This window comes from Rhipicephalus microplus, chromosome X, assembly GCF_043290135.1.
Source record: "Rhipicephalus microplus isolate Deutch F79 chromosome X, USDA_Rmic, whole genome shotgun sequence".
NCBI classification, from domain to species: domain Eukaryota; kingdom Metazoa; phylum Arthropoda; class Arachnida; order Ixodida; family Ixodidae; genus Rhipicephalus; species Rhipicephalus microplus.
In genome coordinates this window covers 320076604-320097795 of record NC_134710.1, presented here as the reverse complement: position 1 = coordinate 320097795, position 21192 = coordinate 320076604, and the positions used below count along the sequence as shown (strand labels likewise).

General features: G+C 42.2%; 1 protein-coding gene and 1 pseudogene across 1 annotated transcript; both read right to left on the bottom strand.

Moving 5' to 3' along the window:
* Positions 1-6022: 6022 nt before the first annotated feature.
* On the bottom strand, positions 6023-13607 carry LOC119172103 (uncharacterized). The gene is made up of 2 exons (XM_037423095.2): positions 12956-13607; positions 6023-6173 (listed from the first exon to the last, which is right to left on the bottom strand). The coding sequence occupies exons 1-2, from the start codon at positions 13605-13607 to the stop codon at positions 6121-6123; spliced, it is 705 nt and encodes a 234-aa protein (XP_037278992.2). The 3' UTR covers positions 6023-6120.
* LOC142776250 (dihydrofolate reductase-like) overlaps positions 6023-21192 on the bottom strand; it is a 28284-nt pseudogene continuing 13114 nt past the window's right edge.

Sequence of the window (21192 nt, the reverse complement as noted above, 5' to 3'; positions counted from 1 at the left end):
CATGGCTTATTAATAGACACTGGCTTTCAAGTTGAAACCTTGTTTCCCAGTTTTTTCGGTGCACTGATTGGGTCTCCGACCATAGGCCTGTATTCACTAACCATCCTCGGTGTTACCTCAAGTTTTTGTTATCGGTTGTAAGCCTTTATTGCGCTTGATGTACAAAGTTGGCCAGTATTCGTGAACCAGTCTTGTTGTAGTTTTTTACCTCCTTACCATTTTTGTGCCTTTATAACACAAGTAGAGGGTACAAAAGCTTGAGGAGAACTCGAGGAAAGGCCAAGGTTGGTTTGTGAATACGGGCCATAGACTCTGTAGTTAACACAACTGAACATTCACACACACATCTTAGTATACAAGGGTTCCTCTGATATCGCAGTCAATTCACCTCTGTTAATGGCTCTAACTCTTCGACAGCTCAAGTAACATTCGGCACTCCGCAGGGAAGTTTCCTTGGTCCCCTGTTCTTTTCTAATATTTTTTAATGATTTGCCTAAATGTATTTTTTCTCAAACTAGACTTTTTCACTGATGACCTCATTTGTAGTGTACTGAGCCATGAAAAGTAACTCTGGCTATCAGTTATTATAAAGCAACCTCTGTTCAATTACAACTTGGTGCTCATCATGGCTACATTTCTAAATAAGTGTAAGGCTAAACTTGTCATGTTTACAAAAAAATTCATGCTGCTTTCTGAACTTCACATACTCGAAATACATAAATGTTGATTCAGCTTGCACTGACAACTATTTAAATGTTCATTCTATGTTTGACCTGACATGGAGCCGTCATACCTATTTCGCTTTGTAGTTGCCACTACCTCTCTGCCTCTCAAATTGTAATCTACAACATGCTCCTGCACAGGTGCTTAATCTCACCCACTTTACTTTAATTCATCCTAAAATATAGAGTATACTTCATAGATGTGGCACCTGGATCAGGCCTACATCATAGGTAACATTGATCTCTCCAAAAAATGCAACAGATTTTTTTTTTTTTCTGATTACTACCATTTCATTGGTGTTTCAGTCCTAAAGGCTTGTGCTGGTCTTGATAACCTTTACCATCATTGTACATTAGTTTGTTTACCTCTTTTTTATAAAATATACTGCCACTCATTACTCCATTTTTTTTCCAATCATATTTCCACATCACTATCGTCCTTTCAAAATTAAACACATAGCTTGCTGTACTTCCATCTGGAGCAAAGTAGCTCCAGTGCGTTACATGCCACAAAAGTGCTACTGACATTCTTTTGGGCCCCAAATCTGAACGAAACATTGTAAATAGTGTAGTGCACATGTGTGAGTGTATGTGCTATGTGTTTATCACTGCATATATCATAGTTATCACCCAGTATCTGGTGTAACATGTCAGGCGAAAAGCCAGACAAACATCTACAACTCTCCACTAAAATGATACTCACTCTTCAACAGCTTTTTGCAAAATCTGGCTAAAAAATCACCAAATTTTTCTTTGTGTTTAAAACTTGCTCTGCTTGCTAACTTCTGTAGACGAAAATTTTCTTGCCTGTTCGTGCTAGTTTATAGCTTTTCGCCGACTCAGCTAGAGAGTATCAAACAACAATTTTCATTCAAAGGATGTCTATAGGATGCACTCGATAAAATGGTGTTTATGGCAAGCTAATGAGATAATGTAATTGTAAATAAATTACTTTTTTATGTATATAAACTCATTAAGGGATCTTGGCATGAGCCAAATTGAATAAATTTGTGAAATTCGATATTCACTGTAGAAGCATGTCAAAATAAAACGGCACAAATAATATGTCATAGCTGCCTGTTCAACATGCTATGAAGTAAAAACGATTAAGGTGCTCAAGATATATCGACTGAAAAATAAATTCTAATTTCACTTTTTTTTTAGAAGAAAGCTCAGTGTTCATTGAAAGCCAACTTTGCTGGTCACTTAGTGGACTAAAAGTATTCATAAAGTTATATATATTACCTAAAGATATGTGAAGTTACAGGGAAGTATTGTTTTTTGAACTCGAGAAATACTTTATTTTTTTCAATTTTGTAACACTGTAAACTTTTTGACGATGTAATGCAAGTGGCAACACGCGTTCGCAACAGCAGCCTTCAGCCCAAGCTCACTGATCTGGGATGTAGGCAGTAAGCTTGGCACTGTCTATGAATGAAATGGGGTTATCATTGGCATTTTATTGCCAACAGAGGCAATACAAGCAATGTTGTAAGAGAGTGACAATATCTCAATGAGCCATCCAGCCATTACAGATTTACAATCATAACATGCTACTTTCTTCAGAGGGTTCTGCAAATGAAATAGGTGTGTTTTTTATATTTATATAACAATAAATTAAATAATATGCATTTAATAAGCCAGATAGAGCACTGGTGCCATTCACGCAATATACTAATAAAAGCTGACCTTTTACAATTGTTTAACTTCAAGTGCAATGCATTTATTAGTGAACTTCTGTGACTTTGAATCAATCAATCATACAATCAAACGATCTCTCTCTCTCTCTCTCTCACTATATATATATATATATATATATATATATATATATATATATATATACCTATCTATCTAGACGCCTACGACCTTGTGCACTCCTTAGCATATCATTAAAGGGATGTACACACCAATATTGGTATACATACCGTTATACATTGATTGGTACACTCGCAGCCGTTTCATTACATAGATATATGCCAAATATGATATGACGAGATATTTTTGTGCAAATAACATAAATTAATGGTGTGGTAATGGAAAAACCATGACATGCATGTCACGAATGGGCTCACATGTATGTCACGAATGGGCTCACATGCATGTCACGTTCATGGTGTGCTTGCGGTTATTTTGCTATAGCTTGGTTTATACCAAAATTAATATGACGTGACCATAGGTCAGCAAAACTTCTGCAGCTCATTCAGACTGAGGCTCACAGCTTGATCTGAGTTTGATTGAGTCGACTCGTGGGTGAGTTCGTCAACCTATGGACGTGACTGCATGATGAACAGAAAGAGCAAATGGTAAGATGTAAATTATGACATACAATCATGCTTACATGCCGGGCTCTTGGTGTGCTTGCGGCAATTTCGCTAACTTAATATACAGCGAAATTTACATTGCATACCACTGTATGATGACCATAAATGACATTTCCTAACATGCAAATCATAATATCCACGTCTTAATTGTACAGCATGGTTTCCTCCTTCCTGGCTGCTTCGCATTATGCATCGATTCCTGTATACTGTGCATGGGATCTGCCTTTTCTTTTTCTTTTCAAGAAAAGCATCCTGCTCCTTGGGAGCCAAAGAATGTCATAAAACTAAAATATAGTCTAGCCTTATGACGCTGTTTATGTTACAGTAACATGATGCACTGCGAGTGTCAAGGAAAGCTACTGTGCATGCTCCTCAGAGCAGCCAACCCATGAGTGGGGCCATGTGTATATGTCAGGTTGATAGAACGGCGTGTATGAATTGCTGTGTGAATATATATATACATATATATATATATATATATATATATATATATATATATATATATATATATATATATATATGCACCTGCAGCAATGTTTTTCAGTGTTCTGCTGTAACAATGCTTCAGAAACAGGCGGGAACTCTGGATTAGTGTCCACCGTGTAAATTTACAGGTGATTTTGCGGGCACATTTATAAAGTACATGTAGCTATAGTTCGTAGTATGCTCCATGTAAATTAACTGATACTTTTAATGTGCTGAACCGAATGGCAGCCGGTAATGTGATCTAAAGTCTGCAGCCTACATTTCTTTGGCGGAAAATCTTCGACTGCAGATCCAGCAATTTTCTCTCGTACACTGGGGCCACTTTAGATGCCAAGCGTGTTATGGTCGAGTTCAATGCTGTGTGCGGCGTGACCACCCTTGCTGCGCATGCGCGTCCCCTCCCCGTCTCTCTTTTCTCCTACACTCCCCCTTCTCTCGACTCGCACCACCGACGCAAGCAGCATCTGATAGCGAGTTCCATGATAAAAAAAAAAAAAATGACTGCTAGCACTGCCCAACCGTTCACTGGCCACCCCGTATTAGGCATTGGATATTGACCTCCAAGGTAGTGCTGGTGATAGATTTCTCTTGTGCGTTGTTGAACAATGAAAATGAGCAGAGTGCACGTTATACTTAGTTAAAAATGTACTGAGGGTCTCTGCATTTAATAAGAGTCTTGTGTCTCTCACGCATTAGCAGTGATTGGCATGTTACAGAAAGAAACACCGGTCCATCACTGCGTGCTTAGCGCCTCGTCCCCAGGTTGATCTCCTGCGCAACGCCACGATGAGAGTCAGCGTCCACGGCGCCGCCTGTGTAAGCGTTAGCGCCCGCTGCTTCACACGTATGCATGGTTCCCTTTAGTGGGAGAGAGCAATTTTTCTTCCACCATCAGTTTGTCTATCGGCGCAGATCGCAGACTGCGCAGCTCGTAAGCAGGAGCCGTACATTAGGAATAAGCCCTGCATGCCTTACCAAATGCATCGCGTACCACGAGATTTTAAATATTTATTCCCCATCTGCAGCAGTTAACCTAAACAGCACTGCGCGCGCAATCAAAGCCACGCCACGTCAATCTATCTATATAACTCGGTGACAGCTAAGACATCATGTGCGAAGATGGCACGTGGCTAAGTTACTCAAGGACTCATGCAAATTCAACTTGCGATCAACCAGCTATAGTTCCCAAAGTGAGCAATTAAAGAAATGTAACAGCTATTATCACATCAGGTATTGCCTCTCACTCACATAATAGCCTGTCAAATGTGAGCAGCTTTAATACACCAACAGGTGCGTACGACGAATAAGGCATATATCCTTTGATTGCTGCACATCATTTACTTATAGGCTTTACCGCAATGCTTTTTCCATGCAGTGAAGCTTAATCATCTTTTGGTAATTGTCTTTTTGTCTGTTTGAAAAGGACTCGCCAAGATGCATACTTGGCCTGAGCAGTCGCAAATGCTTATTTTTGTTTGATGCACAAGTGGCCTGTGCATGCGTTCATTTCGTATCATGTAATGCTCGTCTGCTCACGCTGGCTTTACCACAGTGCTTTTTCCATGCAGTGAAGCTTAATCATCTTTTGGTAATTGTCTTTTTGTCTGTTTGAAAAGGACTCGCCAAGATGCATACTTGGCCTGAGCAGTCGCAAATGCTTATTTTTGTTTGATGCACAAGTGGCCTGTGCATGCGTTCATTTCGTATCATGTAATGCTCTTCTGCTCACGCTGGCTTTACCGCAGTGCTTTCACAAGGCAGTGAAGCTTAATCATCTTTTGGTAATTGTCTTTTTGTCTGTTTGAAAAGGACTCGCCAAGATGCATACTTGGCCTGAGCAGTCGCAAATGCTTGTATTTGTTTGATGCACAAGTGGCCTGTGCATGCGTTCATTTCGTATCATGTAATGCTCTTCTGCTCACGCTGGCTTTACCGCAGTGCTTTCACAAGGCAGTGAAGCTTGACCATACTTGCTTTTACGTGTATTGAGACTTATCAAAGTTTTGTAATAGCTCAACTGTTGACGCTAGAAGTGATGCATTCTATGTGAAAGTTTTATACTTAACTTCGGGGATTCATGTTTTCATAAAGTTTTCACAATATATCAGTAAGGTCGAGTTGGAAACTATGCCTTTTTGGAAAACGCCCACGAACACGACGGAGACACGAGATTAGAAAGACTCAGTACTTCGCCTTTGTCTTGTCCCTCCGTCGTTTTCACGTTCATTTTCAAAGTATCTATTAAAATGCTGACAACGCTGTTTCACTGCCAGCAACCTTTGGCGTGTAAGAAAGGGAGCTAAATTTTCTCTCAGCCTGTAAACCAAGGAATTGCGGCTACTCGATGTGCGATAAATAAAAGACCAAAATTAAGAATGACCAGCTGATGTTGATAACAGGTGCTCATAGCAGCACTTTTTTGCTGTGCACTTGAATTCCTGTCTTATGTAATGTTATGGTCCGTGAGTACACAATGACACTACTACAACCAAGAAAAATTTTACTAACATTTATTTGTAAAATAACTGCTACAAAATAGAATTCTGATCCCCTTCTTAGTAGTTGCATAATTTAGCTAGAAGAAGACAGCATCATCCAACTTCCTGACGACTTGACAACAGGGTGAGTCCACAATGTACTGGACCTGTACAAGATGAAGAAAACAGACGAAAAAAACAACAGATAAATCAAAGAGTTTAAAAAATGGCACCTGAAACTTTCAACTTGCCCACCACAGCAGTGAAAAGACTCCTGTTGTCATATGTATTTTCTGCCTGTTGGTCCGCGGGCACAAGTGCCAGTCTTGTTTATTAATAGAAGCTGCTTAGCATCACTTCATTGCAAGACTTTTCTCTATCCGCCACCCGAGAACGCGCTCTGTAGCGGTCAGGCTCCGCCTAGAGACTTGTGGCAGTGTGACGTTAATGTGGGCAATATATACACAGACTTTGGTTGCCTAATTTGTAGCAAACTCATTGTGAGCAAATTTCATAGTTGAATTCTTAAAATATTTGAATGTTATATTGTAATATAACACTAAAATGCTGAGGCTTTAGAACATTACAAACTCAGCCTGCCTACATTAACAATCCCAGTGCCACAGGCATGCAAGAACTGCTTGCATAATCATGAATCAACTAAACCATTTTGATATATTGACAGGTTTTCAAAAATGACTATTCTTGAAAATTTGATATTCATATTTTTCTCTTAAAGGGCAAGTTACTGTTGCTGAAAAGAAAAAAAAAAGCAAATCATATACAATATCTGATACTTTTTGTTTGCAGTTTACAGCTGCACATGGTAAAAGGCTGCATGCATGAGTGTTTGTTGTGTGCCATTCATGGTATTATTTCCGAAATCCTTATTCAATTGACATTTAGTGATCAGCCTATAAATTTTCTTGTTTTTATTTTTCATTCCGTGCATTAGATATGAATATATTTTAGTTAAGGAAAATTTGCTCAACGAAGGGAAGTTTTTCTACTTTTGGCAAAAAGCAAAACAAAGCAAGAACTAGTTCTAGAACTTTTATGAAAGAGACAGGTTTGAGGTTTGACGTGATGAGAAGTCAATAAAGAAGGAATGCCACAGAAAGGATTGCCTCAACAAAGGAATTTGGTTCGTTGGGGTAACATACATTTGGCAATGTTTTATGTACTTCTAGTTAATGCTCCACCACTAGCTTACAACAAGGAAAAAAAATAAGGTGGTGCATGCAGAAAGTTAACTCATCACATAATGTGAAAATTTGACCCAGAACAAGAGAAGGAACAAAGACGAGTGCTCACCTCCAACAAGATTTATCTTGAAGAGCAAACATATATACTCTTGAACTGCAAAAAATAGACAAATCATTCAAAAAGCCCACAACTGCCATGCACGAAAACATTACATCCTCAGGAAAGACAATTCGTTTTGACAAATCCCTAGAGACGGAGTGAGAGAAAGTACTGATGCAGTTCAGCTCTAGTCTACAAATCTTTTTCGCCACGACAATTTCTCTTGTAGTTTTTTTTTTCCCAATGATAATGGTGTCACACAAAAGTGGTTTGGAGCCACACCTGCTGCAGTGCAAGGCCAAGAAACGATTGCGACCATTCTTGAGGTTACAAGGGTGTTCATTGCAGCACGTGTGGCTGCAAAATGATTTTGCGGGACATCATTATTGCTGGAAGAAAAAACAACAAATAAAATGACAAGAGAAATTATCGAGGCAAAGAGGATTTGTAGACTAGAGCTGAACTGCATCAGCACTCTGTCTCGGGCTTTGTCAAATTGTCTTTTTTGAAAATGTAAGATATTTGCGCATGGCAGTTGTGGGCGTCTTGAATGATTTGCCTGATCTTCACATTTCAGGAGTATATATGTGTTTGCTCTTCAAGATAAATCTTCTCGGAAGTGAGCACTCGTGTTTGTTCCTTCTCTTGTCCTGGGTCAAATTTTTGTGCTATGTGATCCGTTATGCATTAACAACATGCCTAACTTCATACTTTCGATCCCTGAAGTCAGTCCTTAAAGGGCCACTCACGAGGTCCCATAGCAAACTGTGGAAGTTGTGTATCTAACGGAGAGCATTATACCACAAAAAGTTTTTCAATCGGTTCATTACGAGCTGAGAAAACAGTTTCTTCTTTTTTTAACAGCAGGAAACAAGGATGAAAGGAGGCAAGCTCAAAACCCTTGCCACTCCCCCGTGTAGCCTTCACAAGCCAAATCTCTTTCCTACCCTCTCCAGCATCCAACCAAGAGGTCACGTGCACATGACGTGCTCAAACAAGCCCAACCCTCGAGCGCGCGAGCGGTGTCGTTTTGTTGACCAGCATTGTATTGTGTCTACTGCCTGTTCTTGCGACATTGTTTGGAAACGCTGGCTTTGATGCGGTTGAAAAGATGAGCATAACGAGTGCTCGAATGCGCAGGACCATTAATTTCTTTTCCAGGACAGGAGTCTGCTTGATGCAGTAACCGCGGAGACACAAACGCATGCGAAACGCCAGCACATTAGCTCGGCATCTCGTTGCAATTCACGGGGAAAAAATGCAAAAGACAAACACATTCTTCTATTGCGTCTCAATATGTATCCCAAGTTTTATTAATCTCTTCAAGCAACAAATTACATTAACTACGCATGTCACGTTAAATAATTTCCGTCATGTCACGTGCCACTGTTGGCAGCGTCAGAGCACAGTCGTATACATATAGGACCAACGTCACTGCACTGCTGTGTATGTAGGGCGATTCATACTTGCACATCATAACCTCCTTCTCTGGGGGCGCGACCCGAAAAAAAGGGGGAGAAGCGTTCGTTTTGAAATTTGACCCATTTCCGCGTCGCATAGAGTTGCAATGTTTGGCAGACGTGACCATAAACTCCCAATGTGCGCATTGCACTTGTCAGCTCAAAATCGCCAAACCCGGTGAGTGGCCCTTTAAAGAAAAGCAAAAATTAGAGGAGGAGACATGAAGAATGCTTAGAAATTTTGCCATATGTCTACACCAAAATGGAATGCTATTATTAATTAGAAGAATGTATCTTTTCCTTGGCAACCAGCAAACATGACTGAGAACACACGAATACTTTTTTGTCCAAGTTAGCTGCTAAAGAGCCGAGACAAGCTCCGTGAAATCCTCTTGAACAACTTGCACAAGTAATGTCCAATACTACCCCACTATATTGTGGTTGCCGGCAGACACAATGTAACTTGTAAATACTATCTCTTGGCTGTACGCGAGCAGCCATGGAGTTTATGAGGGGAAAGTCTTCGATCATACCATTCTGTATACATTGCAGCAAATGTTTGCGTAGCATAACTTGGTTAAGGTTCAAAGTTTCTGGTTTTCTGCCTGACGCTATATAATACATGTTGGCAATTGCAAACAAGCCACAGTCAAGTGTGTTGCACTGGTTTTGTGCCTTCATTGTTTGAATGGTTAATGTTGGCGATTGTAATTTTAGAATATGACAGATTTGCCTAACAGCGTCAGGAGGGGTATCTTGATCAATTGAATCATATATGAAGACTGTGTTTTTGTCCGCACCAACATTTGTTACTGTAAGCCAATGATTGGGGTTCTGAACATGCAAGATTTGAACGAAAGGGCCTTTGATTTGAGTGAATTGTAAACATCGGCCCAGTAAGACATCTTGAAAGCCGACACAAGTAGGATACTTTTTCTGAATTAAATACTGTGCGACATTGATTACGCTATCTGATATGGAGGTGCCCTGTACCAGAACATTTAAATCTGCATCTGAAAGAGAATACCGTTTGTAGACATTTAGCATGTCTACTTTAACAGTTGCAAGGCCTACCTTTTTTACTTGATTTGGGAAAAATTTACGCTTGACAGCTCTCACTTTTTTTGGCCGCCCCCTTCTTGCTTTAACCAAAGGTACCACAAGTTTTGTACTGTTAGAATGCCCAAGATAACTTGTGGCAGTAGTTTGTGCTAACTGAGCTGGTGCAGCCTTTATGGCTGCTGAAGTTTGGTTACGAGGAAATGTGGTTAAATTTCTGAAGAAAGCCTCGCAGGACGAAAGTTTTTCCATTAACTCCTTCTCACCACAATTAGACAATACGTTAGCCACGGTTTTTGACATTTCGCAAAGACTCCTATAAGCATAAATATACTTCTCTTGTGCAGTGTCAAGCTTCACACAGGGTGGTGACTGAATGCTGCTTGTTACCACTGGTGTGGCACTAGTGGTTGTGCAGCTGTCACTCAGGAAATGATCCTTGCACCACCTGTCTGGTATGCAAGCCTTGTCGAAAAGATCTTGCTTAGTAAAGTCACGCACTGCTAAAATATGTGCACAAGGCAGAGTGTACTGGTTATAAAAAGCACATGTGCAAGAAGCCAAGCACAATGAAACACTGTACTGTGATCTTGGTGAAACTACAACATAAGAATTAGGAGTGGAAGTGACTTGATAACTTACATTTTTAAACTTCTCATACTGCTCTAGTACTTTACTTGTAGCCTCAGAAGTGCAATTACGGGACAATTCTAGCTGAAATGGGTCATTAAAATCATTTATGTTTAGGTTCAGCTTCATTTCTTTAAGCTTAGAGAACTGTAGAGATAAAGAATCATTATCAATGTAACCTACCAATGCTTCTATTGCTTGAACCAAATGCATGCTTGAAGAGAGATAATTTTTAATCTTTTGATTGTGGCACTCAATGCGATTATTAGTATTATTACCAAATGTAGGAAGGGCTTGCCGATATGCATGTACCCACATTTCCTTACACAAGTGCCAGTTATGCATATAGTAAGAAATGAAATCTGTGCAAGTCATAGCTTGGAGGTTAGCAAGCTTATCGAAGTAGTCTTGCTCAGTGGGGGAATAAACTAAGCTTTTTAAGAGAGGAAGCAACTGATCACGTTGCTGTCTAGCTTTTTCATTAACCTTCTGCTGGAAACAATGCAACACATGCCACGTACACAAAAGTATGTTAGAATTAGGAAGAATTCTGGTTAAAATGCGCAGTTCATTGAGATCTTTATCAATCATCACTACTTTGCAAGCAGACACAACAAATGGGTTGAAATCTACAAACTTTGTGAACATGGGCTCAACAATTTCAGTCGTCTCATTTCGTAAGAAGGCATAACACACAGGTCTCCCACGACCACGACCATCTTGAACTAATATAGAGTAAAGAATATAACCCTCAATATTCACTTTATACGTTCCATCAATAAACAGAATCTCTGGATACTTTTCCAAAATCTCACGCATGTGCGTTGTTTGAAGAAGTATGAATTGCAGGTTATTATTTTGATTCATTTCATAGTGAATAACCCAGTTTGGATTATTTTTTAGCAAGGTCTCTACCTTCTCTAAAACCATTTCACCATGAGCCTGCTCATTGCGGATAGGAATAGAAAATCGTTGCTTGTAATTATTAATGTCCTTTGTAGTTAACTTCTTACCAGTTTTTTGCTCGACCAAGTTTTTAAAATCCTTTGCGCCAATATTACATTTAGCTAAGTCAAAGAATTCTTCTTTTTCTCCATGATTCAGGAGCCTCTTCTGAGGATACAAATCATAATATTCTGTGGGATGGTTATGCTTAGCTTGTAGTTTAGTTATCTTGTAGTGCAGAGTAGGCGATTTACATAGGCTTACCGATACTGTCATTTCACAGCCAGTACCATTGTAAGCTTGCTTTGGTCGCTTTCCTATCCCCCTGGGCTTTATTGTGCGACCGTGAATGCAGCTATATTTAATCCTAATATACTCGAAGTCCTTATCTTCTGATGTGAATGGACTTTTATTACTCTTATTTATCATGACTACATGCCTGCCCTCCGTGCACCACTCATCAAAGCTTTTCTTAAAAGAAGGAAAGTTATCAAATGTTGCATTTAAATAAACTTTGCTACCCCCACCATATAGTGTATTTACTGGGTTATTGAGGACAGTTGGGTTGGCACCAGTGTTTACACAAATAGCCTGGGCATCAGGGCTGGCAGGCCTGCTTCTGGATGTCAAAGCAGCCTCACAATACTTGTACTGCACAGCTGCAGTGCACCCAGCTTCCATAGGGTCACCAGCCTCTGTGCCAGGATCGCGCTCAATTCGCATGCAATCCCGAGTCAGTGCTGGTAGATGGCTTTTGCAGACAGAAACCTCGTTCACAGCGTCATTCGTGACAGATTCACAGTGAGTCGCGGAACTAACTGAGCAGTCTTTCAACTGCTTGCTAGGAACACGCTGCACCTTTTTAAAACTATCACGAATGACGTTGTGCGAGACACTGGCTCGTCCTTCAGGCTTTCTACCACAGACAGCGGAAGAAGCAGACTGAATCTGTTTCTGGCTCACAACTGCTGTCATAGGTGAAGTGGACCTGATGGACTTGGCAGCTGTCACAGCAAGAACTTTGCCTTCACTGTCTGCACACAGTTTAGAGCTCTGTTCTTGCTTGTGCAGTGCCGCAGCCTTCCGCCGGCTCTTCTTTGACTGCACCAGTTTCCACTCACTGTCGCCACACTGGCCGACAGCCTGTGGCACAGCTGCTTTTCCAGCACTGGCCTCCTCTTCCCCCACAGAAGAGCACACAAGAGCACTCTCATGCTCCTGTGAGGCTCTCCTTATTTTCCTGTCACAAGTGGTGCTTGCACCTCGACTAGGGATCATTGGCTGAATAGGCCTCTCCCCAGTGTTTCCCTTGCATGGTACACTTGTGCCATGGAAAATGGGGGAAGGCAGGCTGTCCCAGGTCCACCAAGCCTTGCTTCCCTTGCAGCGAACGCGGACACCGCCAACGAGCGTAAAGCCAATACCATGAATGGTACTGGCCAGTTGGTCAGTCTCGTGTCTCTGCATGAGAGCACTGCTGGTTTTCCAGACAGGAGCTGGTGCAGCGGAAGGTCCACCTACTGCTGGAGAATATTGAACTGCATGCATACCAAGTGCTGGAAAATCGACTTCCAAGTTGATGGAAAAGTGCTCCTGCCGAGCCCACCCACTCCATGCAGATGCCTTGGACTCCTTGTAGGACTGTTGGATGTGTCTCCTCTCTAGATGGGTGGACAAGGCACAGGCCTCACGGTGCAGGAAGTCTGCCAGCACCTTGTTGCCAAGCCGGCTGGGGTGGACACCATCCCTGCTCAGGAATCCAGGCCAGCTGTCCACAAGACTATCCAGGATAGTGAAGCCCCTCTCCAGGCAAAGCTGTGCGAGTGCGGCATTCACATTCCTGTAGTGGTCATTCAAATGACAAACATCACACAACTGTTCTTCCCCTTGGCGGTACCGATTCTGCCCCCGAGGAAGAATGGCAGAAAAAGCTACATGCAACGTGGGATTGCTTTCGATGATTCCCTGAGCGAGCTGGCGATATTTGTCCATGCACATGTTGACACTGTCAACAGTGTTGTTTGTGCCAACATGTACAATGACAATATCAAAACTGGCCAGCTTGTCAGCAATCATTGAGAGCAAGTGCTCAATCCTTATTCCTCTGTGTGCGGCAACGCTAACAGACAAGCCACGGCGCGATGGGAAATACTGGTCGACGTATTTCACCATTGAATCGCCCGCTACTAACACACGCGTCATGTTGCGCACACTTTCAATTCAGAATTACACCATGAAAAAAAAAGGAACAAGAAAGTGAATATTTAATCTAAAACACGGCTGTAAACTACGCAAATGCACTACGACACAGATACGAAGCACGTTAACACGGATGACCAAAGAAAGGGCCATGCACAGATACTGCTAAATCAGCCTATACGCGAAAAACCACAAAAATACGTATTGGGATGGATATAAACAACGTTAGTAAATATAAAATAGCAGTGAAAATAAGCGGTTGAGCTTAGATAAAGATGATGTTCGAGGCTTGCGAATATGTAGCAGAACAAGGCCTGTAGACAGCTCGCAGAAGCAGCAACCAGTCGTACTCCAGCAGCAGCAGTAGCAAGTGAGCGTCTGCTGGCCAGCTGAGCCACGTTCCGATTCGGTAAATTCGAACAACGCGCTAAATCGGAAACGACGTATGTCATGACAATTTTTGTGACGTCACTTCCGTGCGGCGCAGTAGCCGTCTCTGTGTGGGGATGGCTGGAGCGCCGCGCGGCGCAGCAGCCATTGCCTTTTTTTTTTCACGCGCGTTCAAAGAGGCGCCCAGTGGCACTGCCGGCAGAGTGGTCACTTGCCTGCAAGCCTTAATGCAAACAGCGGAGAAACGCGAGCATGGCATCCGCCCCAGCTCATAAGAACAAAAAAAAAAGTGTGTGCGTGCCTTACGCCACCACTAAGGTATTTGTTTTATTAATAAACAAAAGTTAAAGAAGCCCGCAAAACCTGCGTGCCATTTCAGTTCGACTTTCACCGCCAGTACAATTGTCATCGCCTCTAATGACCAGTGTTGTGGGTATTCATCCCACTTATAAAAGGAGACCAAACGCTGATTTAAAAATTTGGTTTTATAGATTTCTACAGACTTTCCGGAGAAACCGCTGCTAGGTTAGACATTTCAGATGGCACCCTTTTTATTGTGACACAAAACAGAAAAACACTGGAGGCAGACAGTCCTTTTAATTAATTAATAATGCTCGTATATAATGCTTTTAAAGCATACTGCAAACGAAAAGGTACGTACGCGCCGTTTCCGCTTCCATTGCTCAATTGACGTTGCAGTTTCGATAAAGTTGTGGGGTGCTCCGTTGACTCGATAAGACTATTGACTCGATGGCCTTTGAATCGACCCCTGTAGTCGCTCATGCTTGACCACTGAGTCAATAGACTATCGGTTTGAAGGCGATCTTAACGGCTTTGTGACAGGATTACTATGATCACATCATGGCTTTGCCAGGCAAAGCCACAGATTACATCATCATTATCAGCCTGACTACGTCCACTGTAGGACAAAGGCCTCTCCCATGTTTCGCCAGTTAAGTCGAATTACATACGTGATTACTACTAAGCATAGCAAGTTCCACCTTTTCACAATTGATTCGCCCTACGTGCTGTATATCTTTAGTTATTATGGGAGTAGTTATTGAATGTAGCAAGAGTGACAGAAATGTAGCCTAATTGTACATTAATCATGGGACTTCCCCCCAGGACCTCACTGGCCAAATGGCAAAACAGTCTGGCTTAATAAGTTCATTGATTACCGCCGATTTCCAGTACGGTGGCTTGTTGGTATCGGGCAACCTGCAGTACAATTGATTGAGCCATGGAGGTTCCTACAGAATTTGCTGGTGAGAACTGTGGCGGTGCGATCATTCAGCCACTGTGGGAATGACGGTTAGTGCACGTACTTGCCTAATCTTCGTGCTTGCAACTTCAAGCCCGCTCGTGGCTTTGTGTATTGTCGTGTTTTGGCGTTTGTTTCAGATAAAATTGAATGTTGCTAAATTTGCGAGCTGATTTGAATTGGTGAGCCTAAAAGGTAAGGATGGTCAACTAGAAACTGTCGAACATTTGCTAAACTACTTCTTGTGATGGAGCGGCTCCCGGCCACATGGAGTTTAGCAGAGTTGAAAGTACGAAGCTTAGACAAATCTGCAAACCGCCCATACCACCCGTGCTTGCTGAAACACCATGCGTTCTAGTTCCCGTAGACACTAGCGCCACAATTCCCTGTAACGTATTATTAGGGAAACTCTCTAGATGGAGCAAGTGGTATCTAAACGTAGCATTTACTGCACAGCCAGAGTCAAAAGTTTGGGGATCGCTATATGCAAGAAAAACACTGAATATTACCGCTGCCTCAGTGTGCATTGATTTGACCGATCTATACGTGGGGCTCAACATCCCAGAACCACCATAGCATTATGAGAGACGCCGTGGTGCAGGGGTCTGAAAATTTTGACCACCTGAGGTTCTTTAAAGTGCCACTCACCAGGTTTGACAATTTTGAGCTGACAAGCGCGATGCGAGGACGAGGGGTTCATGATCACGTCTGCCAAACTTTGCAACGCTACGCGCCGCGGAAAAAGGTCAAATTTCAAGATGAAAGCTGCTCCCCCTCCCCTCTGCTGGCGCACGCCTAGAAAATGAGGGCATGACGTAGGCGTAGGAATGGCCCTACGTACACGACAATGCAGTGACGTCGGTCCTCTACGTAGACGAGTCTGCTCCGACGTTGTCAACAGTATACCACGTGACATGGCAAAAATTATTTAACACAACATGTGTAGGTTATGTATTTGATGCTTTAAGAGATTAATAAAAATTGAAATAAATAATGAGACGCAATAAAAAATTGTGTGCGTTTTTCTTTTTTTTTTCGAGAAATGCTACGAGATGCGAGGATAATCTGCCAGCATTTCGCATGCGTTCGTGCCTTGCGGTGTGCGCATTGAGCAGGCGACCGCTGTGGAACGCTCCTACGCTTTCGCGGACTCATTGTGCTCGTCTACTCTACCGTGTCTTAGCTAGCGTTTCCAAACCACCCCGCAGAAACAGGCAGAAGACCACGAAATAACGCTGGTCAACAAAGCAACGCTGCTCGCGTTCTCGGGGGTTGGACTTGTTTGGGCACGTCACCTCATGGTCGGATGCTGGACAGAGTGGAGAATAGATTTGGCTTGCGAAGGGTACGTGGAGGAGCAGCAAGGGTTTCAAGCTCACCTCCTCTCATCCTCGTTTCGCGCCGCTTCAAAAAACCTGTTTTCTCCGCTCGTGATCAACCAATTCGAAAAATTTTTGTGACAAAATGTTCCTCGTCGGACACTCAACCACTTCCACTGTCTAACTAAAATTCAGTATGGGGCCTGGAGAGTGGCCCTTTAATGTGCACCCGAATCTGAGCACACGGGCCTACAGAATTTTCGCCTCCATTGAAAATGCAGCTGCCACAGCCGGGATTCAATCCAGAGACTTGCGAGTCAACAGCCGATTACCTTAGCCACTACACCACTGCGGCGAGGCGCCTCTGTGTGCAGTCTTGAATTCAGACTACTGACCTAATACAAAACACACTAACATCTACTGTGTGGAAGTAAAAAATGGCTGAAAAGTCCAAGATCTCCTCAAACCTTGTCGACTTGTGAACTTTTGATGCTTGGCTGTATGTACAGTGTGCGTGTGGTGTGGAGTAGATGGAGCATGATATGGCAGTTTGTGGAGAGAAGCTATACTTTCGATGAGCAAAGATTAAGTAGGAGTTTGTGGGGAGGTGTGGAGTGACAGCGAAGCGCAGTCCTGGAGCACCTGCGACATGTCCACTTATTCCCCACGTTTCGTGAATTCCATGGTTAAAGGGGGTTGCTGGCAGGATCATGTATTGGATATAGAGCTATGGTGGTGTTGGTTAGCATGTTCATTTGCATTTGGTTTAGTCTGGCATGTGTCACGGGTAAGCACCTTCAATCCTTTTATTCCATTACACTATAACGAGTGGCCACATCACTGGCAACTGATATGTTTGTTGCAGTCTCGTAAGTTTCTGTTTTCTGAAAATCAGCAGCACAACTTTCGGTCATTGTTACGTGTGGAATAGTCATGTGACCTGAATAGAAACGTCACATATAACTTTGGTAGAGTGGCATTTCGCTGTCAGCTTTTCTTATGGCGATATTGGATGTGCTAAGACGTCGTATGCAATGTTTCTCGTGCAATGCCATATGCGATCAACTGGCAACTGCCATCACGTACTGGAAAGTCACGTGACTGTCGCGCATGTTAAAGACTTGCACAAGTTGCCATAACATGCACGAGAGTGCCACACCTCTCCTGTATGTAGTGGCCGCCACAGATTATGTAGTGCTGCTCCATTTAGGCTGTGGATGCATACTGGAGTTTTTACCACTTTCAAGCTTGCGACTTTCCTACAACTCTCGGCTGTCAGTAAATTACTGTACAGTTCGATGCTCGAACATTCTTTTTGAACGTATAAAGCTGGGGAGCGATCTTCAAATATGATAAAAAAAAGTGCCGTTTTGAAGCATGGTGGTTGCTAGTAAAAAAAAGAAGATTTCAAATAACGTGCAATATTTGACGTGTATATGGAGTGAATGAAGGTGCCAGGATTCACATTGAAAATCTGCAGGAGAACCGTGTTGTACTTTGTATCGATCGTCATTTTAACAATCAATGAGCTTCTTGTGTGACCGTTTGTACCAATATCATGACAAAATCTGTTTATTTGGTAGCTGTTGGATTGCTTTTGCCTTTCATCAGTTTTACTAGTGACATTTTCGAAGTGAAAGCCCCACTTTTTAGACCAATGATCAATGATTTCTGGCGAATGTTCATGTGCAATGTACTGTTTCAATGAGAACACATGAGATGTGCAATACAGTCGCAATGTCAAAAGACAGCAGTGTGATAATCTTCTCTAGTTGCTCTTGGAAACAATGAGTGCATCAGCCTTCATGACTCAAAATAAAGGTACGCACGGGTGGCAGATGTTTTAGAGGGTTCAAAAAGAAATAAAGTGATACTTCCTGGTAGATGTGTGTGCAGCGTGCTTACGAATATTAGTGTGTGATGCCCAATTACAGCATCAATAATATATTTTTATTTTCAACAAGGCCTATCATTCTAGTGTTCCTATTGTATTGCCGAGTCTTGTATTGCCTATCACAGTTACTAACCATTGTTTATTTAAGAAGAGGCGGACACCAGACATAGAACTTCGACCAGTTTAGATTGTGCCTTGAAGACTAAATGTGGAAATCTTTTTTATAAAACTCTTTTATGCAAAAGGCTTCACCTTGCGGTGAATCGGAGTACCTTTTCACTCGATCCATTCTTTATCCATGACTGAGAGGTTTTGATATCTTAATCCACTTTATCACATGAGACAATCTTCAATGCTTGAACATATATTCCCACACATCAACATGAAGATACACGAATAAAAAACGAGTGTTTTACTATGTGAAATGAAACGTGCACTAAAAAATGACCTCTTCAGATGAGCCAAAGTGAACAGCACATGTTAGCAAGTGTTGTGCAGTCCACTTTTAAAGGGAACATTTACTTTATAGTGCCATGATGACAGACATGGCAGAGAAGTTCACAAACAAGCTTTCTGCGGGTAAGCAGTAGACTTGATTATAGTATCGGGTACTTGTTTCTAGCTATGAAGACATGCCAAGTTATGCCACCTCATCACTCACTAGATGTTTTGTTGGGCAACGGACAACACTGTACATTTCAGATATTCATCAGTAATTTCTAGGAGTGTGCGAATAGCGAAATTTCACGTCAAATCGGATGTCTAATACACAACATTATTGAAAATTGAACGAAAGGACTAAAAAAAGGAAATCTGCTCAGGTTCTCGAGCACATAACGTGGCGAGTGCCTGCTACTGAAAGACTATAAGCCCCTCCACGTGACTTGGCTTTGGGCTCTCTTGCTGTGATGTTACAGTGTTTTCTGTAGTTGAAAACATGCGCTAACTGGGAACCTCAGTAACAGGGATGGGAAGGTATTGGAAGAAAAGCAATTTCACCAGTACTTGTTTAATGTACAGCTCCATGCTGCGAAGTGTGGCAGCAGTGACAGCAGGGGGTGAAGAAGTTTTTACGTGTAAAGTGAATCGAGACGAAGTTGGGACATTTTACAGCACTTGTGCCACATGTAACTAAACTACAGTGCAAGAAGTCGCTGCATTCATTTCGGAAGCTTATTTATGGAGAGCTTGACACTATTTTCACGTGTGTGTTTACGTATATACAAGACAATTTTTTTTAAATAAACATGTGCTTGCTTTTAAATTAGTATGGAAGGAAAGTTTTAACGGTAAATGAACACTAGCGTTAGTGTTAGTCCACCATGTACAATTGGCCTTGACCGCATTTTAGACATTCGTCCTGCCGAAATATTCGAAACTTCAAATATTCAAAAGTTAAATTTAATTATTCGATTCAATCTCCCCAACTAATTTACCGATAGAGTACAAGCACATACAAATGTGACAAATACTTTGCGTGTTCTCCAAAGGGCAAGAAACGGCCGAACGAAAACCAGAAATACATTATAGCTGACGGGCGGAATTGAACAACTTTGAATGTGAAACAAAGACAGGCTTTGTCATCTCTGCATCATCCTGTTGGAAGCAACGTTAAATTTTGTTTTGAAAATGCGCCAACCAGATCAGGTTAGCAAACTTCTGCATTCTGTTAATACTAAGGTGTGTAATTTCAAGTGAGACTCCCACAAAAAGATGTGGCAATTATATGCAACATCATCCCTGGTAATGCAGTAACACTTCTCATCGCCCGAGCCCAACACAGGCTGTTCAATTTCTCATGCGCTCATACACTCTGAAATGGTACGTGATGTCGCCTTCCTGCTGCGGTTCCTCTGGCACGCCCTTCTCTTTGACGAGTCGGAACTTGCTGGTGTCGAATTCCAGGAATAAAACGTCGGACTCAAACTCCTTATCGATTTCGGGGAGGTATGTGCTGCTGCAGTGAGGACTGTCCATCAGCTCGCGATACAGCCGGACCCCTCCGATCACAAACACCTTGTCAACCTGCAAGGATGGACAACGAAAGTGAAACGGATTTCAGGGTTCGACGGAAACCTATGTGGTTAGGAAAATTCATGGCAGAGATTAACGAACGTGAACCAATCATAAGAACCAAAACGAAATTGACGTTTCAGCCCCATTACGGGGGCCTTGTTCACAAAAAATCTTTGTCAACAAGGCCCCTGTAGTTGGGCAGAAACATCAGTTTTGTTTTGATGGACGATTGCCTCCAGTTATCTTCTGCCAAATGTGAAACGGTAATCTTGAAGGGACGGAGGTGAAAATGATGTAGGCCAGTGTGCCAAGATATAGGTGCACGTTAAAGAACCCCAAGTGGTTGAAATTTCCGGAGCTCTCTGCTGGGACATCTCTCATAAAGATGTGGTGGTTTTGGGACATCAAACCCCACATATCGATTGAACTTGAAGGGCTCATGAGCCATTTTTACAAGTAATCATCAAGTGACTTCAGCATGAGAGTTTGTAGCCAGACAAATCGATTGCCACAAGAACTTCACTGTAAACGAGATCTTTTTGTCCCACAAAAATAATCGTAGATTTGGTGTTCCTTTTTTGCATTATTGCCACGTGCCAGGCCCTTTTAGATCTCAGACGACATGCGCCCTATCAGCGTGACCAGAGTCCTTCAATGCTTTTCTGGTCACGAAACTCCGGCCGAAGTTTCATTCAGGGACAAAAGCTG

What these genes read in the sequence shown, in the direction of transcription:
- LOC119172103 (XM_037423095.2), bottom strand. Translation starts at nt 13,607, where the DNA reads ATGACGCGTGTGTTAGTAGCGGGCGATTCAATGGTGAAATACGTCGAC. An exon ending in AGTCGATTTTCCAGCACTTG is followed by an intron (nt 6,174 to 12,955) that starts GTATGCATGCAG and finishes CATCTTGTACAG; the next exon opens with GTCCAGTACATTGTGGACTC.